This window comes from Penicillium pulvis (genome assembly GCF_028828015.1).
Source record: "Penicillium pulvis strain IBT 33274 chromosome Unknown contig_23_segment0_segment0, whole genome shotgun sequence".
In the NCBI taxonomy this organism is placed as follows: domain Eukaryota; kingdom Fungi; phylum Ascomycota; class Eurotiomycetes; order Eurotiales; family Aspergillaceae; genus Penicillium; species Penicillium pulvis.
The window spans coordinates 1,984,413-2,005,820 of record NW_026643075.1 but is presented as its reverse complement, the minus strand read 5'-3'; the positions used below and the strand labels follow the sequence as shown (position 1 = coordinate 2,005,820).

Genomic DNA, 21,408 nt, shown 5'->3' with positions numbered 1-21,408 from the left:
GAATCTGGGTCCGGCTCAGATCGGAAATATATATCGGTACGATCTTAGACGATCTGTGAAGACGTCAGCGCGGTCTAGTGGGCGATCCCAATATAAGACCCGTACTGTAACCATGGTTGTCACTATATATTCCCAAGGTTTTTTCAGCATTCCAAGGTTACTAGTGCTGGATTCCAAGGTTTACGCGGACACTTACGGTTGCGGGAACCAGATGCCCTAATATGACTAGTGGCCCCATAGGGCGCCCAAACTCTGCTCCCGAATGGTTCGTAGCTCCAGTAGATTGTCCACTCTGAAACAATCGGCCCCATTCTTTTCCAAGGTTATCGTGTAGCACCCTGTTTACGAGTGGAGTGTATTAGCTACGGTCCAGGCGTTCATCCGCCAGAGGCTTTCAATGGCGTTGCTGGATGGGTGGCATTGTTTCCCGGTACGCCGCTAATCTATACAAGTGTTAGCTGGGGACCACATTTAGTGGACGCATGAGGTTAAAGGCTTAATAGCCATCAGGCTTTTCTTCTTCTCCGTTTTTAAGATCCAGACCTCATTTGTCTGTTGACCCCACTAAAAAAAGAACCCCTATTAATACCTGTTGGAATGTGCAAAAGAAAAAGCATGGGCGAGAAGAATGTACAATAATTCTCCGTCCATGTGGCTAGCTTTTCTTTTCCTTGTTTTTTTTTTTCCCCGTGTGGCTTGCTTTTTTTCGGTATTGATTCCCTCTCGTTCTCGTTTACGATTGTTTGTTCGTCGTGCCAAGGTGGGTTTTAGGCGTCATCTTTTTTACGTGCTATTGATTTTAAATTGGAACGCCTATATGAACAGTATTATCTGATGTGTCTCCTAAGGCACGACAAAGGGGGACAGGATGGATAAGAAAGGGCCGCCAAAAGTAAATGGGGGACGATAGGTCGATCAAGGCGGATCGACCCGCGATCCTCTGACGCCCTTGCAGAAGAGCCATTGGGCGCACTAGCGTGCGAAAATTGGGGAACGCCATTCCTTTGGACGCTTATGCGCCACATACCCCACAAGCCCCCCTTAGGTACCTGTTAGTGCCAAACCACTACGATTCCCATTCCCTGCTAGTCGTTGGCTGAGTGACCTGGTCTGGACTTCTAGCTCCACCAGCTTGGCCAATCGCATTAATGGACGTTGTTGAATAATCTGCTTTCCCTTGAATCCTTCATGGCTACATTACCCGCCTTTGTTCCGATTCGAGAGATAATGGCCGAGTCTGCGGATTTGGGGGTACACAGAGGACGTTGATTATACTTTTCTATTTACGAACTTGAAGGCGAATATCAAGACTCCCATCACCTATTCGTGGATTTGGCATGCAAAAATCTCCATCATTAACGGAGTTAAAAGCCCTCAGTTGAGACAAGTAGAGCCATCCGAACTTCCTGATCAAGCCGAACGTCTCACCTTTAGTTCGAAGTCCGGTTGCGAGGTAAATCTCCACTGCGCGGTAAATCATCGATCTCCACGTCCCTTTTTCAAAAAAGAAAAATAGAAAAAAAAAAGAAACAAAAAACCTTACTGCTACTGGGTCCTAGAGTGCAAGAGCACAGACCCCAATAGCTGCTCTGATTTCTTCCGGGAGGCGAAGTCCTGTTGCCAAGGTCCAGCTGCCATGTGTGCAGCTCTAAGATCCAGTCGGTGTAACAAAATTCAATACGATCTGGTGAGCTCAATGTGGACCAATGTATGCAGCATTGGCCTTGGACCCTACATATATCTCTCATGTTTACAGTAGCATGGACGGCATCCATGTACCTGTTCTCCAGGTTTAAAATATCATGCACCTTCTAGAAACTGTCATCGTCATACAGATCACCAGACCTGAGAGAATTGCTGAGGAATGTGAGAAATTCAAAAATAAAATAAAATCGCGCTATAGATGACGGTGGCGCGGCCCCGAACGAAAGCTCACGACCTTCACATCCTTGCGGGAACCACGTTCGAGAACGTAGGTCAGGGGGTTTGACCGGGAGATTGCCAGTGGATCTGGCTCGCCTTCTGGTGAGGATGTAAGAAAAACAGACAAATATACATGTTCCTAGTGTAGCAGTTCTAAAGTACCCCTGCATGATTACTTTTTTGGAAATTACTTTGTTATTGTTTTTTCTACTACCTTGTATCTTTCTGCAGCACCAGATGTCATTTTTACACGCTAAATATGGAATATGAACATTTCGGCCTCGCCTAATGCAACTATTTCCGTAGTTAGTTAATCTTATGTCTGACTTGGTTCCACAGGGGCGAGAAGGGAACGTACTCCACCCCCTAGAACCGCACTGGCTCCATACGTGCCGCCTCCCCAGCCCTTTATCCATCTAGATCCGAACCTATGCAAGGAAGATACATGGGTAATTGTGAAATTGTACTTCTCTGTACTATTGATCCCCGAGGTCGTATTTTATTGTGGAGGAGCATGGCCATGCACCTAGTGCCCGAGCACCGATGACCGATGGCGTAGCTATGTTGATTACCAAAAAAATAGTAAAATAAGAAAATTAAAACTGGTCGTTCTTTTAAAATCACTGAGACGTTCCACTCCGCGGGATAACTGTGTTGAAAGACAAACCTCCTTTGGATCTAATTTACATACTCATATCCAACTTAATTCGAGGGCACTCTACTCACACTCACAATCTCTTGTTTTATCCACTTCCGACGAAATATTCACATCAGACCAACATACACGGGATTTCGACTGAACAAAAAACAACGACAGCAACAATTACAACGACTCCTCCGACAACCATGGCCCAATCCTCGAAGTGCTATCTTCCTCGGTTCGCCACTGCGGTTGACGGTCCTAAGCGCCCGGTTTCTATGAAAACCAGACCGACTCCTTCGCAAAATGCGCAGTTATTAACCGCATGGCACGAAGGACGCCTCAATTCGGTATTGCAGGCCACTTGGGGCCTGGTCTTGCATTACTATCTCCGTACCGAGGATATTTGCTTTGGTTACCAACACATCGACGGCGACGCTATTTGCTCACGAAGCCCTGTACAGCGGGCCAGCATCACGAACATCTCCCCTGTACGACTCGCGATTCAAGAAAACGACTCCACTCAGCAAATTGTAGATAAAGTGTGGAAGAATCTGAAGAATGGTGGAAGCGTTGAGACAGCTTCCGATGGTCAGTTGCCCTTCAACACCATCTTGATGCTGCGCACACACAAGAAGTCCGACTCCGCTTCTTCGAAACCAATGTTGGCGACTGCTCTTCCCGATCAGGTATGTTTCGAAATCACTCCGTCACTCCGTGCACGTTTTTGCTGCATCTGTGTGCTTATCCTTTCATAGTGCCAAGTTCGTCTCCATGTTAAAGTGATGCGCCGGGACATCAACATTTTTCTCGAGTGGCGCAACGGAGACATGTCCGGCGAGCAAATGAAGAGTGTTGCCCACATTTTCCTGCAAGTGCTCGGCAAAGTCCTTTCAACCGAAAACACCGCTATTAGCAAGCTTAATCTGTTCTCGGAGATTGATTGGCAGCGTATCCAGAAGTGGAATTCCCACACTCCGAAGCTGTACGACCGCTGCATCCATGAAGCAATTCATGATCAAGCTGTCAGCGGCCCAGACAGAGAGGCTGTTTGCGCTTGGGATGGATCGTTAACTTATGGAGAGCTTGACCACTTGGCATCGAAGCTCGCATGCCACTTGCGTATGCAGGGTGTTGGCCCTGAAATCCGCGTGGCTTTGCTTTTTGATAAATCGGTAAGCCTCGATCCTAACAAAGCTTATGATCCGAAAATGCTGACTTTACATAGAAATGGAACATTGTTGCCATGCTCGGTGTTATGAAAGCTGGTGGCGCTTTCGTCCCATTGGATCCGACACACCCAACCTCCCGTCTTCAGCGTCTGATTGAATCCGTTAAGGCATCGGTTGCTCTGTGCTCGCAGAACCACGCAGAGGCGCTCCGGCCTATTGTTAAGACTTTAATTCCTCTGTCCAATGAGACCATGGATGGCCTGCCGGTACCAGCCGACGGCGTCGAACTTGCATCTGGTGTTACCAGCCAGAATGCCGCTTATGTTCTCTTTACTTCCGGATCTACGGGAGAACCAAAGGTAAGTTATCAATCCGAGCAAATCCAATCGAAGCATATGGCTGACATTTGGGGCAGGGAACTCTTTTGGAACATCGTGCGTTCCTCTCCAGTGCGAAGGCGCACGCCGCCGGACTTCTCGTCTTCCGTGATTCGAGATGCCTACAATTTGCAGCTCACACATTCGATGCCAGCCTCGCGGAATCATTGACACCTCTCATCACCGGTGCGTGCGTGTGTATTCCAAGCGGGGAAGCGCGATTGAATGATATTGTGGGCACGATCAACGAGATGCGGGTCACTCAGGCGTGCTTTACCCCATCATTCATCGGCTTTATCGACATTGAAAGCGTGCCTGGATTACAGGGTCTCGTGCTAGCTGGAGAGGCAATGTCACAGTCTCAGCTGGCAACATGGTCCAAAATTAAATTGGTCAATGGATACGGGCCTACCGAGGCCAGTGTCGCGTCTGTGCTGAACACAGGGGTAACACCCGAGACCGACTGCAAGGACATTGGTCTCCCAGTCGGTGTCAAAGTATGGCTAGTGGATCCTGAAAACCAAGACGAGCTGGTCCCCGTCGGATGCCCAGGTGAACTTCTGCTTGAAGGGCCAACATTGGCTCGGTGCTATGTCAACAACCCGGAGAAAACCAAGGATTCATTCATTTATGACCCTGCTTGGACCAAGATGGATAAATCAGGCAGCACAAACCGCAGATTCTACAAGACTGGAGATTTGGTGAGGTACAACTCGGACACTGGCTCCCTAAACTATATCGGTCGCAAAGATACGCAAGTCAAGGTTCACGGCCAGCGAATTGAACTTGGCGAGATCGAGAACCAATTAAGTCGTGACTCAAAGGTTACCCATTGTTCCGTCCTTTTCCCCAAGTCTGGCTTCTCAAAGGGCAGACTGGCTGCTGTCATTTCATTTGCCGGCTTGTTGGCTGAGGAATCCAAGGCTGAGTTGGAGACACTGGGGCTGATTCCAAGTGAGATGAAATCAGAGCTCATTCCTGGGATTCGCGAACGACTGTCAGCCCGCCTTCCGACTTACATGGTACCCGCTGTTTGGTTGTGTGTAGAAGCACTTCCTCTTCTTCCGTCTGGGAAACTCGATCGGAAAGGAATTGCAGGCTGGGTGACCAGCATGGAAACCGATCCAGATGTTGGAAAGACCCTCTCTAGTCCCTCACTCGGTGCAGAGATCTCACAGCCTTTGAACTCAACCGAGGAAGGCCTGGCCGCCGTCTACAGCCGCGTTCTCAATATTCCCCAACACCTTGTCAGCCTGAATGAAAGTTTCCTCGGGTTGGGTGGTGACTCTATTGCCGCCATGACATGTATTGGACTTTGCAAGAAGCGTGGTATTGGCTTGTCTGTGCAAGATATTCTTCGTAGTAAGTCTATTCGTGATCTCGCCACTCGCGCAAAGGCGATCGACCATGGTACAACCTACCAAGAAGCTGTGGATGAGCCCTTCAATCTGTCACCGATCCAACTCCTCCACTTCGGTGTTCGAAAGGAGGGTGAGGGCCACTTCAACCAGGGCATTCTCACCCGCCTGAGCAAACCCCTCGATGAAAGCACTTTACGGAAAGCAATTGAGACTCTAGTTACTCGGCACTCTATGCTGCGGGCCAGATATGACAATAGTGGTTCTGCCACAGCATCTGCTCAACGCATCACCCGCGATGTCAAGGGCTCTTACAGATGGCGGATTCACACGGTCGCGAACATGGATGCCATCAAACCCTTCATTGGTGAGAGCCAGACTGGCATCAATTGCTTTTCTGGACCTCTCTTAGCAGTGGATTATTTCCGCATGCAAGATAACTCTCAGCCGCATATTCTATCAATGACAGCGCACCATCTTGTTGTTGACATTGTTTCATGGAAGATCATCCTTGGAGACTTGGAAGATCTTGTGCTGAACCCTGAGAAGTCAGCTTCAGCCGATGGCTCACTGCCTTTCCAGACGTGGTGCCGTCTTCAGGAAGAGCATTCGAAGAGCCTTGTCACTGAAGGGAGAGTTCCGACCAACCCCCTGCCGAGCATCGACTTCGGATACTGGGGACTCAAGGACAATAAGACCACATACGGTGATGTAGATTGCGCGGCATTTGAAATCGATGCAGAGCACACCAATTCGATTCTTCTCGAGTGCCATAAGGCTCTGGACACCGAACCAATCGACTTGTTCCTTGCGTCAATGTTGCACTCATTTGGCCAATCATTCAATGACCGTACTTTACCTGTGATTTACAATGAGGGACATGGACGTGAAGTCTGGGATCCCTCAATCGACATCTCGCACACTGTCGGTTGGTTTACCATTCTTCACCCCATCTTCGTGAATGGATATAAGTCAGATGATCCAATCGATACTCTTATTCAGGTAAAAGACCTTCGCCGACAGGTCTCTGACAATGGCCGCGCCAATTTCGCCAGTCGTGTCCTCAAGACTGGAGGCCCTCAGAGTGGTGATTACCCGCACCCTTTCGAGATGTCTTTCAATTATGTTGGTCAGCACCGTGACCTGCAGCGAGAGGATGGACTCTTCCAGCTAGTTGACCAAATGGCTGGCGAAACAGGTCAAGGTAATGATGCTGCTGACTTCGGGCGTGATACACCTCGCTTTGGTCTCTTCGAGATTTCCGCCATGGTCGTTTCTGGCAAGATCCGCTTTACATTCTCTTTCAACAAGTTTATGCAACACCAGGACCGCATCCACTCTTGGGTCTCACAGTGCCAGAAGCAACTTGTTTCGCTTTCTGAGCAACTCTCGTCAATGTCTTCCCGATTGACTTTGAGCTCTTTTCCTATGCTTTCTTTGAATTATGACAGCCTCGAGAAAATGCTTACCCAGAAGCTACCGGCTCTTGGTATTGCATCGCCTGATCTTATTGAAGACATTTATCCATGCTCTCGTATGCAACAGGGTATTTTGCTCGGTCGCACACGCGATAGCTCATACTACGCTGTCCATGATACATTTGAAATCCAAGGTACAGGATCAACCGCGCCAAACGTTGATCGTCTGGTTGAAGCATGGAAGCAGGTTGTCTCCCACCATGCGATGTTCCGCACCATCTTTGCCGAGAACCTCACACCCCGTGATCCATTCTGCCAGGTTGTCTTGAAAGAGTACGACTCAACTCCCGTGTTCCTGCATTCTGCAGGTGACAGCGATGTTTTGGCCACTTTCGACGCACAGGAACCCAAGGATTACAACGAACTCACTCCGGCGTATCGCTTCAGCATCTGCCAGACATCGACAGATCGAATTTTCTGTCGTATTGAACTGAGCCATGCGGCCATGGATGGCAACTCTATTTCTATCATTCTCCGCGACTTGCAGCTTGCGTATGTTGGCAGGCTCGAGGAGACTCGTCCACCTCTCTTCAAAGATTACATCAGCTTCCTACAGGATGCACCCCAGAAGGCCAGCATCAACTACTGGCGGTCTTACCTTTCGGATGCGAAGCCATGTATTTTCCCGACCCTTACCGATGGTCAGGCACCGCAGGAGAAGAGCCTTCGTTCGATGCCCGTCAACTTCGGAGCCTTGGCTCAGCTCCAGACCGCGTGTGAGAAGAAGGGAATTACGCTGTCTAATGTCTTCAATGCGGCATGGGGACTTACCTTGCGTCTGTTCTGTGGCTCTGACGACGTCAGCTTCAGCTACATGGCGTCTTTGCGGGATGTCTCTGCCGATGGTGTCCAATCGGTCGTTGGTCCAGTTATCAATCTAATGATTTGCCGGATGAAGATGTCCAGTGACTCACTACTCAGTGATGTTTTGCAGCAGATCCAGGATGACTACATGGAGAGCCTTCCATTCCGACACACCTCCTTGATTGACATTCAACATGCACTCAAGCTATCTGATGCGAACCTGTTCAACTCGGGTGTATCTTACCGCCGCCTCCCTGGTGCGAAGGACGCAGTGAGCAGTGATATTCAGTGTGTCGAGGTTGGCTCTATCCATGACCCTGCTGAATTCCCCGTCTTCATCAATATTGAAGCTATGGATACGAAGGCAAGAATAGATATCAACTACTGGACCACAAGCCTCTCTGATGCTCAGGCTCTCAATGTTGCAAACACTTATGTCCAGTGTCTGGAGAGCATGATGACCCAGATCGACAGCCAGATTCGCTGTCTGGACATTGTGAGCGAGAGCAACAAGGCTGAGATCCTCTCCTGGAACAGCAAGGTGCCCCAGGCCATTGAGAAGTGCGCTCACCATATCATCCAGGATATGGCTACCAAGAAGCCGGAGGCGCTTGCAGTCGCTGCTTGGGATGGAAGTCTCAGTTACTCCAAGTTGGATCAATATTCATCCCGCCTTGCCAGTTACCTAGTGACCTTCGGCGTGGGCCCAGGAAGCCTTATCCCAACATCATTTGAAAAATCCGTATGGAACATTGTCTCTGTTCTGGCGATCATGAAAGCTGGAGGCGGATGTATTCCCATTGACTCCGCCAAGACAATGGGTCTAATTGAATCTTGGGTAGTAGAGAACGCTGTGCAAGTTGCGCTCGCATCTCCTGAGAAGGCTCAGGTCCTCGAGGAGACGATTCCCTATGTCATCCCTGTGACTGAATCTTTGCTGGAGTATCTCAACGATGAGCCCCTCTTGTCCGCTGCATGCCCGAGCGACGCCGCTTTTGTTGCGTTCTCATCTGGTACTTCGCAGAGAGCGCGAGCCGTTGTCCTCGACCACTCATGCCTCATGACTAGAGTCGAGGCCTTTTCCTCCTCCCTGAACCTCACAGATGCGTCGCGTGTCCTTCAGTTTGCTGCACACACAAGTGATCTCTTCATTCTGGAGGCGTTTGGCGCATTCATCCATGGTGGCTGTGTGTGTATCCCGGCTGATGTCCACCCAGCAAATCTTGCAACTTCGGTTAACACTCTTCTTGTCAACACGATCTGCATGACACCAAGCGTCGCTGCATTCGTCAGCCCACAGGATATTCCAGGCCTGAAGACCGTTGGAATGTTCGGTGAACTCTCAACGGAAAGGAAGTTGCAGCATTGGCAAGCAGACGACCTTCATTTGCACCACTTCTTTGGAACCGTGGAAACCTCATGTTCTTGTTTCCATAGTTTGGTCCATCCAGAGCAAGCACCGACCATCATTGGATCCGCTGTTTCCAATGTTGCTTGGGTTGTTGATCCATCGAATCATAACACTCTCGTTCCTATTGGAGCTGTTGGTGAGTTGGTCATTGAAGGACCCGGCCTTGCCGCCCGCTACCTGGGGCAGGAAGAAACCGCGGATGTCTTTGACAACCCATCGTGGCTCGCCACTCTCGAGGGTCAGTCCGACCCCACAGAGTCTGAGCCTCGGAAGTTCTTCAAGACTGGTGACCTCGTCCGCTGCAATTCTGATGGCTCATTCGTCTTTGTTGGCAAGAAGACGGTCGATCGTCACTTTGTGCCGTGCTCCGATTCCCTTGATGTGGAACAGTGCATTGACGTGTTCTTTTCATCAAAGCGCCGCGCTGCTGTCAGTACCTTGCCTTTCGGTGGTGAAGATCGGATTATTGTTTTCCTGTGCGCCTCAGATGTGTCTACTGCCAGCTTCGGCGACAAAGTTATTCAAAGCTCGGCACCCGAGTTGAAAGCTGCCATTTCCTCACTACACACTTACTTGTCTACGAGAATCTCCTCAAGCAAGGTTCCTAGTCTTTACATACCCATTTCTTCCATCCCATTGACCCCCATAGGTAAGACTGACTACCAGAGCCTCCACGCCGAAATCCTGAATCTCTCCACCACTGTTCTTGGATCCTTTGATGTCAAGCAGTGGACTGGAATCAAATCTGGGAACAGAACGTCCCGCCAATCTTTCTCCAATACTAATGTTGATTACTGGAGAGAGTATTTGGCCGACATTGAGCCATGCAATTTCCCAGCCATTTCCCAAGAAACCGCCAACAAGGGTCGGTCCACTCGAACCCTCAACAAGCAGACAAATCAGCTCCACGCGTTCGGTAGATTGACTGGAGTTTCCTTGGAAATTATTTTCCAGATTGCGTGGGGTCTTGTTTTGAGATGTTACACTGGTAACGACGATGTCTGTTTTGGCTACTGGGCCTCGCAGACTGATGACCCATCCTCCGTCGCCATTGCCCGTCTCATGTTGAATAACGAACTGAACTTGAATGAATCCCTGCAAAAGACCAAGACAGAGTTTGAAAAGAGCAAGGAGAACTTTGCTGAGCTTGCTGTTGTAAAGCAGCAGTTGGGCATGGACGATGCCAATGTATTCAACACCCTTCTAACTTATCGTGCTGTTGACTCCCTACCTCAACGCCAGGCCCGGGATACTGCTACATCCAAAGCCTACAATGTTGCTGTTACAGCTCAGGTGTCGACCTCCGTTGCCGAAATTGACTTCAGCTACTCTACAGAGACCTTGACCTCTGTCCAAGTCACTCATGTTATCGACACTTTCGACCAAATCCTTAATGATATGATGTCTGCCGACCCGTGCGAGCGCACCATTGGAAACCTTGATCTCCTGTCTCAGCGATCGTGCCGTCAGATTCGCGATTGGAATGCTTCTGTGCCTCCTCGGGTTGAGAAATGCGCCGATGAACTAATCCAGCAGCAAGCCCTTCTTCACCCTCGTGCAGACGCAATCTGCTCATGGGACAAGGACTTCACTTATGGCCAGCTGGAGATTGTGACTAGCCGACTATCTCGCTACCTTACGGGACTCGGTATCAAACCAGAAGTTTTTGTAGTTTTGTGCTTTGAGAAGTCAGCCTGGGCAATTGTTGCGCAGTTGGCCGTTCTCAAGGCCGGTGGAGCATTCGTGTCCATTGACCCCTCCCACCCTGATTCACGACTTCAGATGTTAATTGATGAGATTGGTGCCGATGTGGTTCTCTGCTCAGCTTCATTGCAATCAAAGATGTCCAAGCTGTGCAAAAAGGCCCTTTCCGTGTCTCAAACTGCGATTTCTCAGCTTCCTGAATCGCCATTAGCATTGCCCGGCACTCGCCCAACTCCTGCCAATGCTGCATACGCAATCTTTACATCTGGGACTACGGGGAAGCCAAAGGCGACCGTGGTGGAGCACATGGCGCTCAGCACCACTGCTATCGCGATGATGAATGCACTGCACATGAACTCAGGAACGCGCGCACTGCAATTCTCGAATTACACATTTGACGTCAGCATTTTGGAGATTATGATGACTTTGATGACCGGAGGCTGTGTCTGCGTGCCTAGTGAAGAGGAGCGTATGAACAATCTCGGAGGTGCCATTCGACGCATGGAGGCCAATTATATGGCATCGCCCCCTGCTATCGTCAATACCCTCGAGCCCAAGAGTGTGCCTACTTTGAAGACCATCATCACCGGCGGTGAGAAGATGCCTGCCCACCACATTGACCGCTGGCATGACCGATTTGTCATCAATGCCTATGGGCCTTCAGAAGCTACTGTTGTAGCCACTGTCGGTGTCAAGGTTGACTGGGATGGAAACCGTGTCAATGATGACCCTACATCTATTGGTCTCGCTGCAAACTGCCGAGTGTGGATTGTGGATCCAAACAATTATAACCGTCTTCTCCCCGTTGGTGCGGTTGGTGAGATGCTTCTTGAGGGAAGCAACATTGCCCGCGAATATCTTGGAAACCCAGAGAAAACCAAGGCCGCGTTCGTGGAAGACCCAGTTTGGAGTCACCACGCTGGTCTCCATGGTATCTTCAGCCGCAGTGATCGCATGTACCGCACTGGAGATCTTGTCCGGTACAACAGTGATGGCACTCTCGCTTTCCTTGCACGCAAGGACACTCAAATCAAATTCAACGGACAGCGCATTGAGCTTGAGGAGATTGAGCACCAGTGCACCCGCTGCCTCCCAGAGGGTTCCCAGGTCGCCGTTGACGTGGTTGTTCCCCAAGAGAAGACCGTCGCTAAAGGTCTCGCTGCCTTCTTCACCATCCACGATGGCGACTTAGAGCAGGGTGGTACTAACGATCAATTTGCGCCTACTATTCCTGGGGCTGATCCTCTACTCTTGCCAATCTCTGTGAGTAACATGGATGCTGTGCAAAGATTGAAGAGCTCCCTCCCAGATTATCTCCCACAGAGCATGATGCCTCGTCTCTTCTTCCCGCTGCGAAACCTTCCTTTCACATCTTCTGCAAAGATTGATCGTAGACGCCTACGTGCTATGGTCCAAACTCTTTCCAAAGAGACATTGAAGTCCTACATTACCTTCAATACTGGAGGCAAGATTGAAGAGACCTCGGACAATGGCATTGAGGCTCAGCTTCGAACCCTTTGGGAGCAGACCCTCGACCTGGAGCAGGGATCTGTGACTAATGAGGATAGCTTCTTTGCCCTTGGCGGCGACTCGTTCTCGGCTATGAACCTCGTTGGGGCTGCCCAGGCTGCGGGTATCTCTCTCAATGTTGCCATAATCTTCAAGACACCGGTCTTGGTTGACATGGCAAAGATCTGCTCCAGTTCTACTGAGGCACCGCCTGTCAAGCAGCAGCCTCTTGACCCATTCTCCCTTCTACCTTCTGGCGTCGATCTTGAGGGTCTCCTCGACGAGATTAGCGAGGGCTGCATTGTCTCTAAAGATTCAGTCGCCGATGTATACCCCTGCAGTGCCGTACAGGAAGGCCTTTTGACCATGTCTGTTAAGCATCATGGTGCATATGTCGCGCAGCCAGCTTTCAGACTTGCTGAAGGTGCTGACCTTGATCGCTTCAAAGCTGCCTGGGAGCAGACTGTTGCTGATCTCGATATTCTTCGAACCCGCATCATTCATACTGAAGCCATGAACTTTGCTCAGGCTATCCTCAAAGATGATCCCATCTCTTGGGTTCATGCTGAGTCTTTCGGCGAGCTACCCAGCGACTCAATAGAGCTACCAAAGTTCAACGGTGCTCGCTTGACTGGTTATGCTATTGTCCAACCCCGAGGATCATCCACTCGCTACTTTGTTTGGTCCGTCCACCACGCACTGTATGATGGCTGGAGTATTCCGTTGATCTACAGAAGATTCGAGGAGAACTACAAGGCAACGTTGAACAAAGAACCGGCTGCTTCCTATGGCCTGTTCATTAACTACCTCAAGAAGAAAGACATGGTGGAATGTGATGCCTTCTGGAAGTCCTACATGGCAGACATTTCGAGCAATCCTTTCCCACAAAACCAGAACTCAGTTCCAGATGCGATGCGGGCTGGAAACACTCAATACCACAAGATGGCGATTTCCCGACCTGCCAACAGCGTTGACCACACGCTTCCCGTTCTTTTACGTGCAGCCTGGGCCATCGTGATTGCTACCCATACCGCGTCTCCGGATGTATCTTTTGGAGAGACCCTTTCCGGTCGCAACATTGATCTTCCTGGTGTCGGCGACATTGCTGGTCCCGTTTTGAGCACTGTGCCAACTCGCATCCAAGTCGTCAACGACATGTCAATCTCACAGTACTTGGACAAGATAAACCAATCTACTACTGACATGATTCCTCACCTCCATGCCGGTCTGCAGCGCATTCGTCAAATCAATTCCGACACTGCCTCTGCCTGCAATTTCCAGAACTTGCTGGTCATCCAGCCCACCGAGGGCGAGCTCAATGAAAGTATCTGGATTGATGAGAAACGCGAAACAAGCGAGGACTTCTTTACTCATCCTCTTGTACTCGAATGTGGAATCTCTAAGAGCAGCATTTCCTTCACTGCGCACCACGATGAGCTTGTTGTCAGTGGATGGAAGACAAAGCGCTTGATCGAACAATTTGGTCATGTCCTGAAGCAGCTGATGGCCACTCCCAAGGGGAGCAACGTGAAATTGTCTGAGTTGGAAGTCGCAAGTTGCGAAGACAAGGCCACCATTGCGGACTGGAACAAGCGCGTACCACTTACAGTCGAGAAGTGTGTGCACGAATTCATTCATGAAAAGTGTATCGAAACACCTGAGGCCCCAGCTGTTTGCGCTTGGGATGGCGAATTGACTTACAGAGAATTCTGGGATCTGGCTTCATCTTTTGCCAACTACCTGGTATCCCGTGGAGTTGGCCCAGAAGTATTTGTACCAGTGTGCCTGGACAAGTCGGCCTGGGCAATGGTTACTCTCATCAGTATCCTTATCGCCGGCGGTGCTTATGTTCCCCTTGATCCTCATCATCCCACCTCTCGCCACGAGGAGATCTTGGCGGATGTTGGTGCAAACATGATTCTTTGCACTCCGAACTACACAAACAAGTATACCAGAGTCGTCAAAACAGTCATTCCAATCAGCAAGGAGACTCTCAAAGCCTACGGGTCTTTGAACTCCTGCAAGGCCCGCCAGGAAGTCACCCCCTCCAACATGGCATATGCCCTTTTCACCTCTGGTAGTACGGGTCGTGCGAAGGGTATCATTGTGGAGCACCGAAACTGCGTGAGCAGTATCATGGCCTTCACACCTGTGACATTCATGACCTCGACATCTCGAGTGTTCCAATTCGCATCCCTGACGTTTGATGCTGCTATCATGGAAACCCTTGCAATCTTGATGGTTGGAGGCTGTATCTGTGTTCCCAGCGAAGATGAGCGGGTTAACGATGTTTCTGGTGCCATCAGACGCTTGAACGTGAACTGGACTTTCCTGACCCCTTCGATCGCAAGTATCATCGAGCCGTCTTCTGTGCCCTCGATGAGGCACATGGTTGTAGGTGGAGAAAAGGTTACCCAGGAGGTAATCACTAAATGGGCCAACTGTGTCAAATTGATGAATGGATATGGACCGACGGAAACCTGTGTGTTTGCGACCATTGACAATGAAGTGGCCTCTCACCGTAACCCAGCTCGGATTGGTTACGGCATTCCGAGTACTCTGACCTGGATTGTGGATCCCGACAACCACCACAAACTTGCCCCCTTGGGTGCAGTCGGCGAACTTGCTCTGGAGGGGATGTCCTTGGCCAGAGAATATATGAAGAATCCGGAGAAAAATGCCGAGTGCTTTATCGAGAATCCAGACTGGGCAAAGGAGTTCAAGTCTCATCTGTCATCCCCCAGGAGAATCTACAAGACTGGCGACCTTTGCTACTACAACCCTGATGGCTCGGTAGAGTACATCAGTCGCAAGGACCATCAAGTCAAACTTAATGGCCAGCGCATGGAGCTTGGAGAAATCGAGCATCGCATTGGAGCAAATGACCTTGTTCGTCATGCTGTTGTCATCTTGCCCAAGACTGGCCCGCTCCAAAAACGTCTTGTCACTGTCATGTCCATGAACAAGATTTCTGCTGATAACAAGCTTATCTCTGACAAAGTGTGTGAGCTTATTGATGAAGATGATTTCAACAAGGATGGCCTCGCCGGCCTGGTCGAGGTCCAAAGGAGCCTTGAATCCCAGCTTCCAATTTACATGGTGCCCGCAACCTGGGCATTAATTAAGAAACTGCCAATGCTTGTTTCTGGCAAGCTGGATCGCAAGAAGATTACCGCATGGCTCGAAAACATCGATGAAGCTTCTTATGAGCGTATCATGCAAGACTACGATTCCATGAAGCGTGGCCCAAGAGAGAAGCCAGAAGAGCAGCAACAAGATGGCTCGCTCAAGGTTATCCAAGAGATTTTCTCGCAGGTCTTGAATATCTCTATATCCAAGGTCAATGTGGAACGTTCTTTCGTCAGCCTAGGTGAGTTTCAAATAAAGCTTGGTCCCAATCAAAAAGGTTACAATACTAACGAAATCGACTAGGCGGTGACAGCATCACTGGAATGGCTGTGATCTCACGGGCGCGTAAACAGGGGCTGGTTTTGACTCTGAACGATATCCTTCAAAGCAGATCAGTCAAAGAACTAGCACAGGCCGCTAAGTCTAAGGCTCCTGTCACTGCTCATCGCGAAGAAAAGTCCGGAGAGGGCTTTGCGCTCTCTCCCGTGCAGAAGCTCTATATGCAGTCCTCAGCATCGTTCAAGGGCGCAGCCCGTTTCAACCAGAGCATGACCGTCCGTATCTCGCGCAGGGTTGAGGGTGAAGTTCTGCGACGGGCGATCAAGGCTGTCACCAGCCAGCACGCGATGTTCCGTACCCGTTTTAGCAAGAGCGTTGATGGAAAATGGCAACAAAAGGGAGCAGCGGTATGTGTATATCTGATTCAACTTTTGGAACCAACTGACAATTATTTAGGAAGTTGATCAATCTTTCCGCTTCCGTGTACACTCAGTCAGTGACACACATGCCATGGTCCCACAGATTGCCGAAAGCCAGTGTTGCCTGGATCCCATAAATGGTCCTATCTTTGCGGCCGATCTCTTCAACCTCCGAACAGGCGGCCAGGTGCTCTTCCTAGTCGCTCATCATCTGTGTGTTGACATGGTTTCCTGGCGCATTGTTCTATCCGATCTCGAGGAGTTGATCATATCTGGCTCTCTCTCGGATGAAAAAGCGCTCTCATTCCAGAGCTGGTGTGCCATGCAACTTGAACGAACTAAGACACATGACATTGACCTCGCACTACCCTTCACTCCTGAACCGACTGATCTGTCGTACTGGGGGATGCAAGACACTGCCAACGTCTATGGTGACATCAAGATGGAATCTTTCAGTTTGACCGAGGAGGCTACGAAATTCCTCCTTGATGGCTGTCATGAAATCTTTGCCACTGAGACGGTTGATGTGTTGCTCGCCTGTATCATTCACTCCTTCGGTCGCGTATTTACTGACCGCAAGGTGCCTACTATCTACAACGAAGGACATGGCCGTGAATCCTGGGATGCCAGCGTTGACCTATCAAGAACTGTTGGTTGGTTTACCACAATGTCACCTCTTCTAGTTGAGGGACAAAAAGGTATGTTCAAGCCAAGCCTGAAAAATGATCATTTACTAATATTTCGCATAGGTATCATTGACACCATCAAACGTGTTAAGGACACCCGCCGGAAGATCAGCGACAATGGTCGGCCATACTTCGCCAAGAGCCTGCTCCAAGCTGGTGGCGATGACTTCCAGGTTCCATTGGAAATTCTCTTCAACTATCTTGGCAAGATGCAGCAGCTTGAGCGGGCAGACTCGCTCTTCCGGCATCAAGGAAACGTGTTTGACGGCTCCGACTTCGCCGTTGCAGGTGACATGGGCCCCGAGACTGTTCGCTTCGCCCTCTTCGAGGTTTCTGCAATTGTAGTGAAAGACCGCCTAAACATTGGCTTCACGTACAACAACAAGATGCAGAACGAAAACCAGATCCGTCGCTGGATTCTCCAGTGCAAGCAAACGTTGGAGAAGGATATGTCAATTCTCAAGACTGCCACCCCAGAGCCTACCCTTAGTGACTATCCTTTGCTGCCAATCAACTACAACGGCTTGCAGATCCTCACTAACAACACTTTCCGCAAGCTCGGTATCCGCAACAAGAACGAAGTTGAGGATATTTACCCTTGCTCCCCAATGCAGGAAGGTCTGTTGCTGAGCCAACTTCGTGACCCCAGTGCCTACATGTTTCATACCATTTTTGAAATCAAGGACCTTCGCACTCATAAGGTTGATGCCGAGAAGCTTGCCCGCTCCTGGCAGATGGTTGTCGAACGGCACCCCGTTCTCCGGACTGTTTTCATTGACAGCAACTACAGTGGAGGATCCTTTGACCAGCTTGTTTTCAAGAATATCCCTGATCATGTACTTCGTGTTGAATGCCCTGACTCCCAGGTCCAGGAGAAGTTGAGTGCGATCTCCCTTCACAATCTGAACGCCATGCGCCCCGCCAAGATCTCCAACCAATTCACCGTCTGCAAGACGCCTACTGGACGCGTTTTTGTGAAGCTCGAGATCAATCATGCTATTATCGACGGTGGTGGTGTAGATGTTTTGTTACGCGATTTGACCATGGCTTATGACCGCCGACTGGCTGAAGGTTCCGGCCCTCGTTTCAGCGAGTACATCAAGTTCATTAGAACCCAAAGCCGTGGCCAAGCCCTTGATCACTGGAAGAATTATCTCAGTGGTGTCAACCCTTGCCATCTGGCTTCCAATCCTGGCTACCAGAGCAGCCGCGAGCTGAAAGGCATTTTGATGGATTTCCAACGATACCCAGAGTTGCTGGGCTTCTGCGAGCGAGCCTCCGTTACCCTAGCAAACTTGACTCTTTCTGCCTGGGCTATCGTCCTGAAGCAGTTCACCGGCTCTGATGATGTCTGCTTTGGCTACCTGTCTGCCGGTCGCGATGCTCCAGTCAACGGAATCCAAGACATGGTCGGTATTTTCATCAACATGCTTTGTTGTCGTGTACAGTTCTCCCCCACACAGACTCTGGACGACATCTCCAAGCGTGTCAACGCGGACTACATTAGCAGTATTCCTCACCAAAGCTGCTCTCTTGCTAGCATTCAACATGAGCTTGGCTGGCAGGGTCAGTCCTTGTTCAACACTACCTTGTCTATTCAGAACCACACTGTTGCCGGTGGTAACAAAGACAAGGGCCTGTCATTTGATTTGCAGCATGCTCACGACCCTAGTGAGGTAAGTTATCATTCGCAAACTTTCGTTTCAATGATTTAATATCTGACATTAAATAGTACGCTGTCACTGTCAACGTTGACATCTCTCGAGGGGGCGAGGGCATTATGCTCAGGTACTGGAGCGACGTTGTCTCCGATGAGCAAGCCCAATCCTTAGTGGACACTATTGCCAGGGTGTTCACTGGGTTCATTGAATCACCAACCGCGACTATCGCCTCTTCCAACTTCGGCGGCAGTGTCGCAGAGGAGCTGGCTTCGGAGTCGAACTACTCACAGTCGACTTCCAACGACAAAGTCAAGCCTGTGGTGGACGCCTTGGATGGTGTTGCTATTCAAAAGATTATTGATAATCGTGTTCATGAGATCATTGGTCAGATGTTGAGGGAAGGCAAGTTGATGGTTCCAAAGATACAGACCTCCGGATTTTCGGGCTATGGTCACACTGATGATGGAATCGACTCGCCTTACCCATTGGAAGGAAATCAAGAAGCGGATGACTCGGGTGTTTGTTCAGCAACCTCGCGGAGCAGTGAGGAGGGTATGTCGGCTGATGTGGAGCGGAGGCTTTGGAATCTTTGGAGCACTGCCCTGGGTCTCTCGCCAAATGTCGTGAGACATCAGGACAGCTTCTTCAAGCTTGGAGGAGACAGCATCACTGCCATGAAGATGGTCAGTGCTGCTCGTGAAGATGGATTGGTTCTTACTGTTGCGGATGTATTCAACAATCCTGTTTTTGAGGACATGCTCACCACTGTTCGCGCTGCCAACGTGACGCAGCAGATTCTCAATGCTGACCTCCAGTCTACTCATAAGGAGGTTCCGTCATTCCCGAACAGCACGCCCACCACTCTTGCACCCACTCCATCATCTGAAAGCATCTCCGTGCTACGACCTACAATGGCCGTCGATGAGGATTCAGTGCAACGTGGTATCTGTCCTAAGATTGGTGTTTTCAAGGGTGGCATCGCAGATGTCCTCCCAGTTACTGACTTCCAGGCAATGTCTTTGACTGCGACTCTCTTTAAGTCTCGCTGGATGTTGAACTACTTTTTCTTGGAAGGCAATGGTCCTTTGGATCTTCGTCGTCTTCGTGAGAGCTGCCTCAAGGTCGTTGATGCATTCGACATCTTGCGGACTGTTTTTGTCTGCTTCCACGACCAGTTCTTCCAGGTTGTGCTGCGCAAAATCCGCCCAAGCATCTTTGTCTATGACACCGATCGTGACCTAGACGAGTTCACAATGACTTTGCAGCAGCGTGACAGAGAGTATGGCCCACGTGAGGGTGAGCAATACGTGCAGTTCTATGTTGTCAAGAAGAAGGGGAGCGACCAACACCGGATCATGATCCGCCTGTCCCACACTCAGTACGATGGAGTGTGTCTTTCGAAGATCATGTCTGCCATCAAGCATGGCTACGAGGGCAGCCCTCTTCCCCCAGTCACTTCCTATGCCAGCTACCTTCGACAGCTGCCTGGAACTATCGGCCCGGATCATTACAACCACTGGTCTAAACTCATGAAGGGCTCGCAAATGACACAGGTTGTCCGCCGCAAGGGCACAACCATGTTCCAAAACATCGGAGCCTTCACTGAGATTAAGAAGACCATCGAGATCCCTCCGACAGCCCTTGGAAATGTCACCGTTGCCACAGTTATGCAGGCAGCCTGGGCCTTGACTCTCGCCAAGCTGTCCTCTCAATCCGATGTCGTGTTCGGCCTGACCATCAGTGGTCGCAACGCCACTGTTCCAGGCATTGAATCAACTGTCGGTCCCTGTGTCAATGTCATTCCTGTCCGTGTCAACTTCAATGACAGATGGACTGGCCTTGAACTGTTCCGTTACCTCCAAGACCAGCAAGTTTCGAACATGCCCTTCGAGTCCCTTGGCTTCCGAGAGATTATCAAGCACTGCACAGATTGGCCGTCATGGACCTACTTCACTACGTCTGTCTTCCATCAGAACGTTGACTACCAAGGCGAGCTTGAGCTTGACAACACCAAGTACCGCATGGGCGGTGCAGGTGTCAACGACAACTTCGCCGACTTGACAATGGTCTCTCGCCCAACCGACGACCGCAACCTTGACATAAGTCTCGGCTACTCCGAGAAGGGGCCTATTCTTCCTGCCTTCGCAGAGAAGGTGCTCGACATGGTTTGCGAGACTGCACAGTCGCTCATCGCAAACCCATCAACTGCCCTGCCTTCGCCTAACATGCTGTGCTCCCTGCCACCTCAAGTCGTCGATGACCTTCCCCGTACATCAGACGAGCACTTCCTCAGCGCACATCTCAAGTCGCGCTCCATCGCTGAGCTCCTTGTCCACTCCGACATTCTCTCCCGCTCCTGGCACCAGGTCCTTCCTCCACGCGCCTCGAACACGACCGTCGACCCAGATGCAAATGACAAGCCGGCAAACCAAGCTGCTTTCCAGCTTGATTCGTCATTCTTCGATTTGGGCGGTGACATTTTCAACATGGCCCAGTTGACTTGGTTACTCGAGCAAGAAGGTCTCAAGGTCCGCCTTGAAGATCTGCTTGAGCACCCGTCTTTCTTGGGTCAGATGGCCGTTCTGGCGCTTCACAATGCTAAGCACCAGGAGGAGCTTCCAGCTGAACAAGCTACAGGTGCCGCGTCTCCCGATCCGTCAATCAGGACTCGTGTTGAGAAGAAGAAGACCTGGGAGAAGGCTATGACCCTTGCCAGGAAGTTAACTCGTCGCAACAATAGCAGCAGCAACACCAACAACAGCATGGTGTCTAGTAATGCTTGATTTGGTCGCGCGACCTGAGCTTGCTTCTTAATAAACAAAAAAAAAAAAGAAGAAAAGAAGAAGAAAAAAAAAAAA

General features: G+C 50.2%; 1 protein-coding gene across 1 annotated transcript; it reads left to right on the top strand.

The window, feature by feature from the left end:
• Positions 1-2,769: 2,769 nt before the first annotated feature.
• On the top strand, positions 2,770-21,333 carry nrps1 (uncharacterized protein; the record flags this gene model as incomplete). Its single annotated transcript, XM_057064565.1, has 8 exons — positions 2,770-3,252; positions 3,322-3,738; positions 3,792-4,094; positions 4,151-15,746; positions 15,809-16,191; positions 16,241-16,901; positions 16,953-18,565; positions 18,622-21,333. The coding sequence occupies 8 exons, from the start codon at positions 2,770-2,772 to the stop codon at positions 21,331-21,333; spliced, it is 18,168 nt and encodes a 6,055-aa protein (XP_056922308.1).
• Between the last annotated feature and the right edge of the window lie 75 nt (positions 21,334-21,408).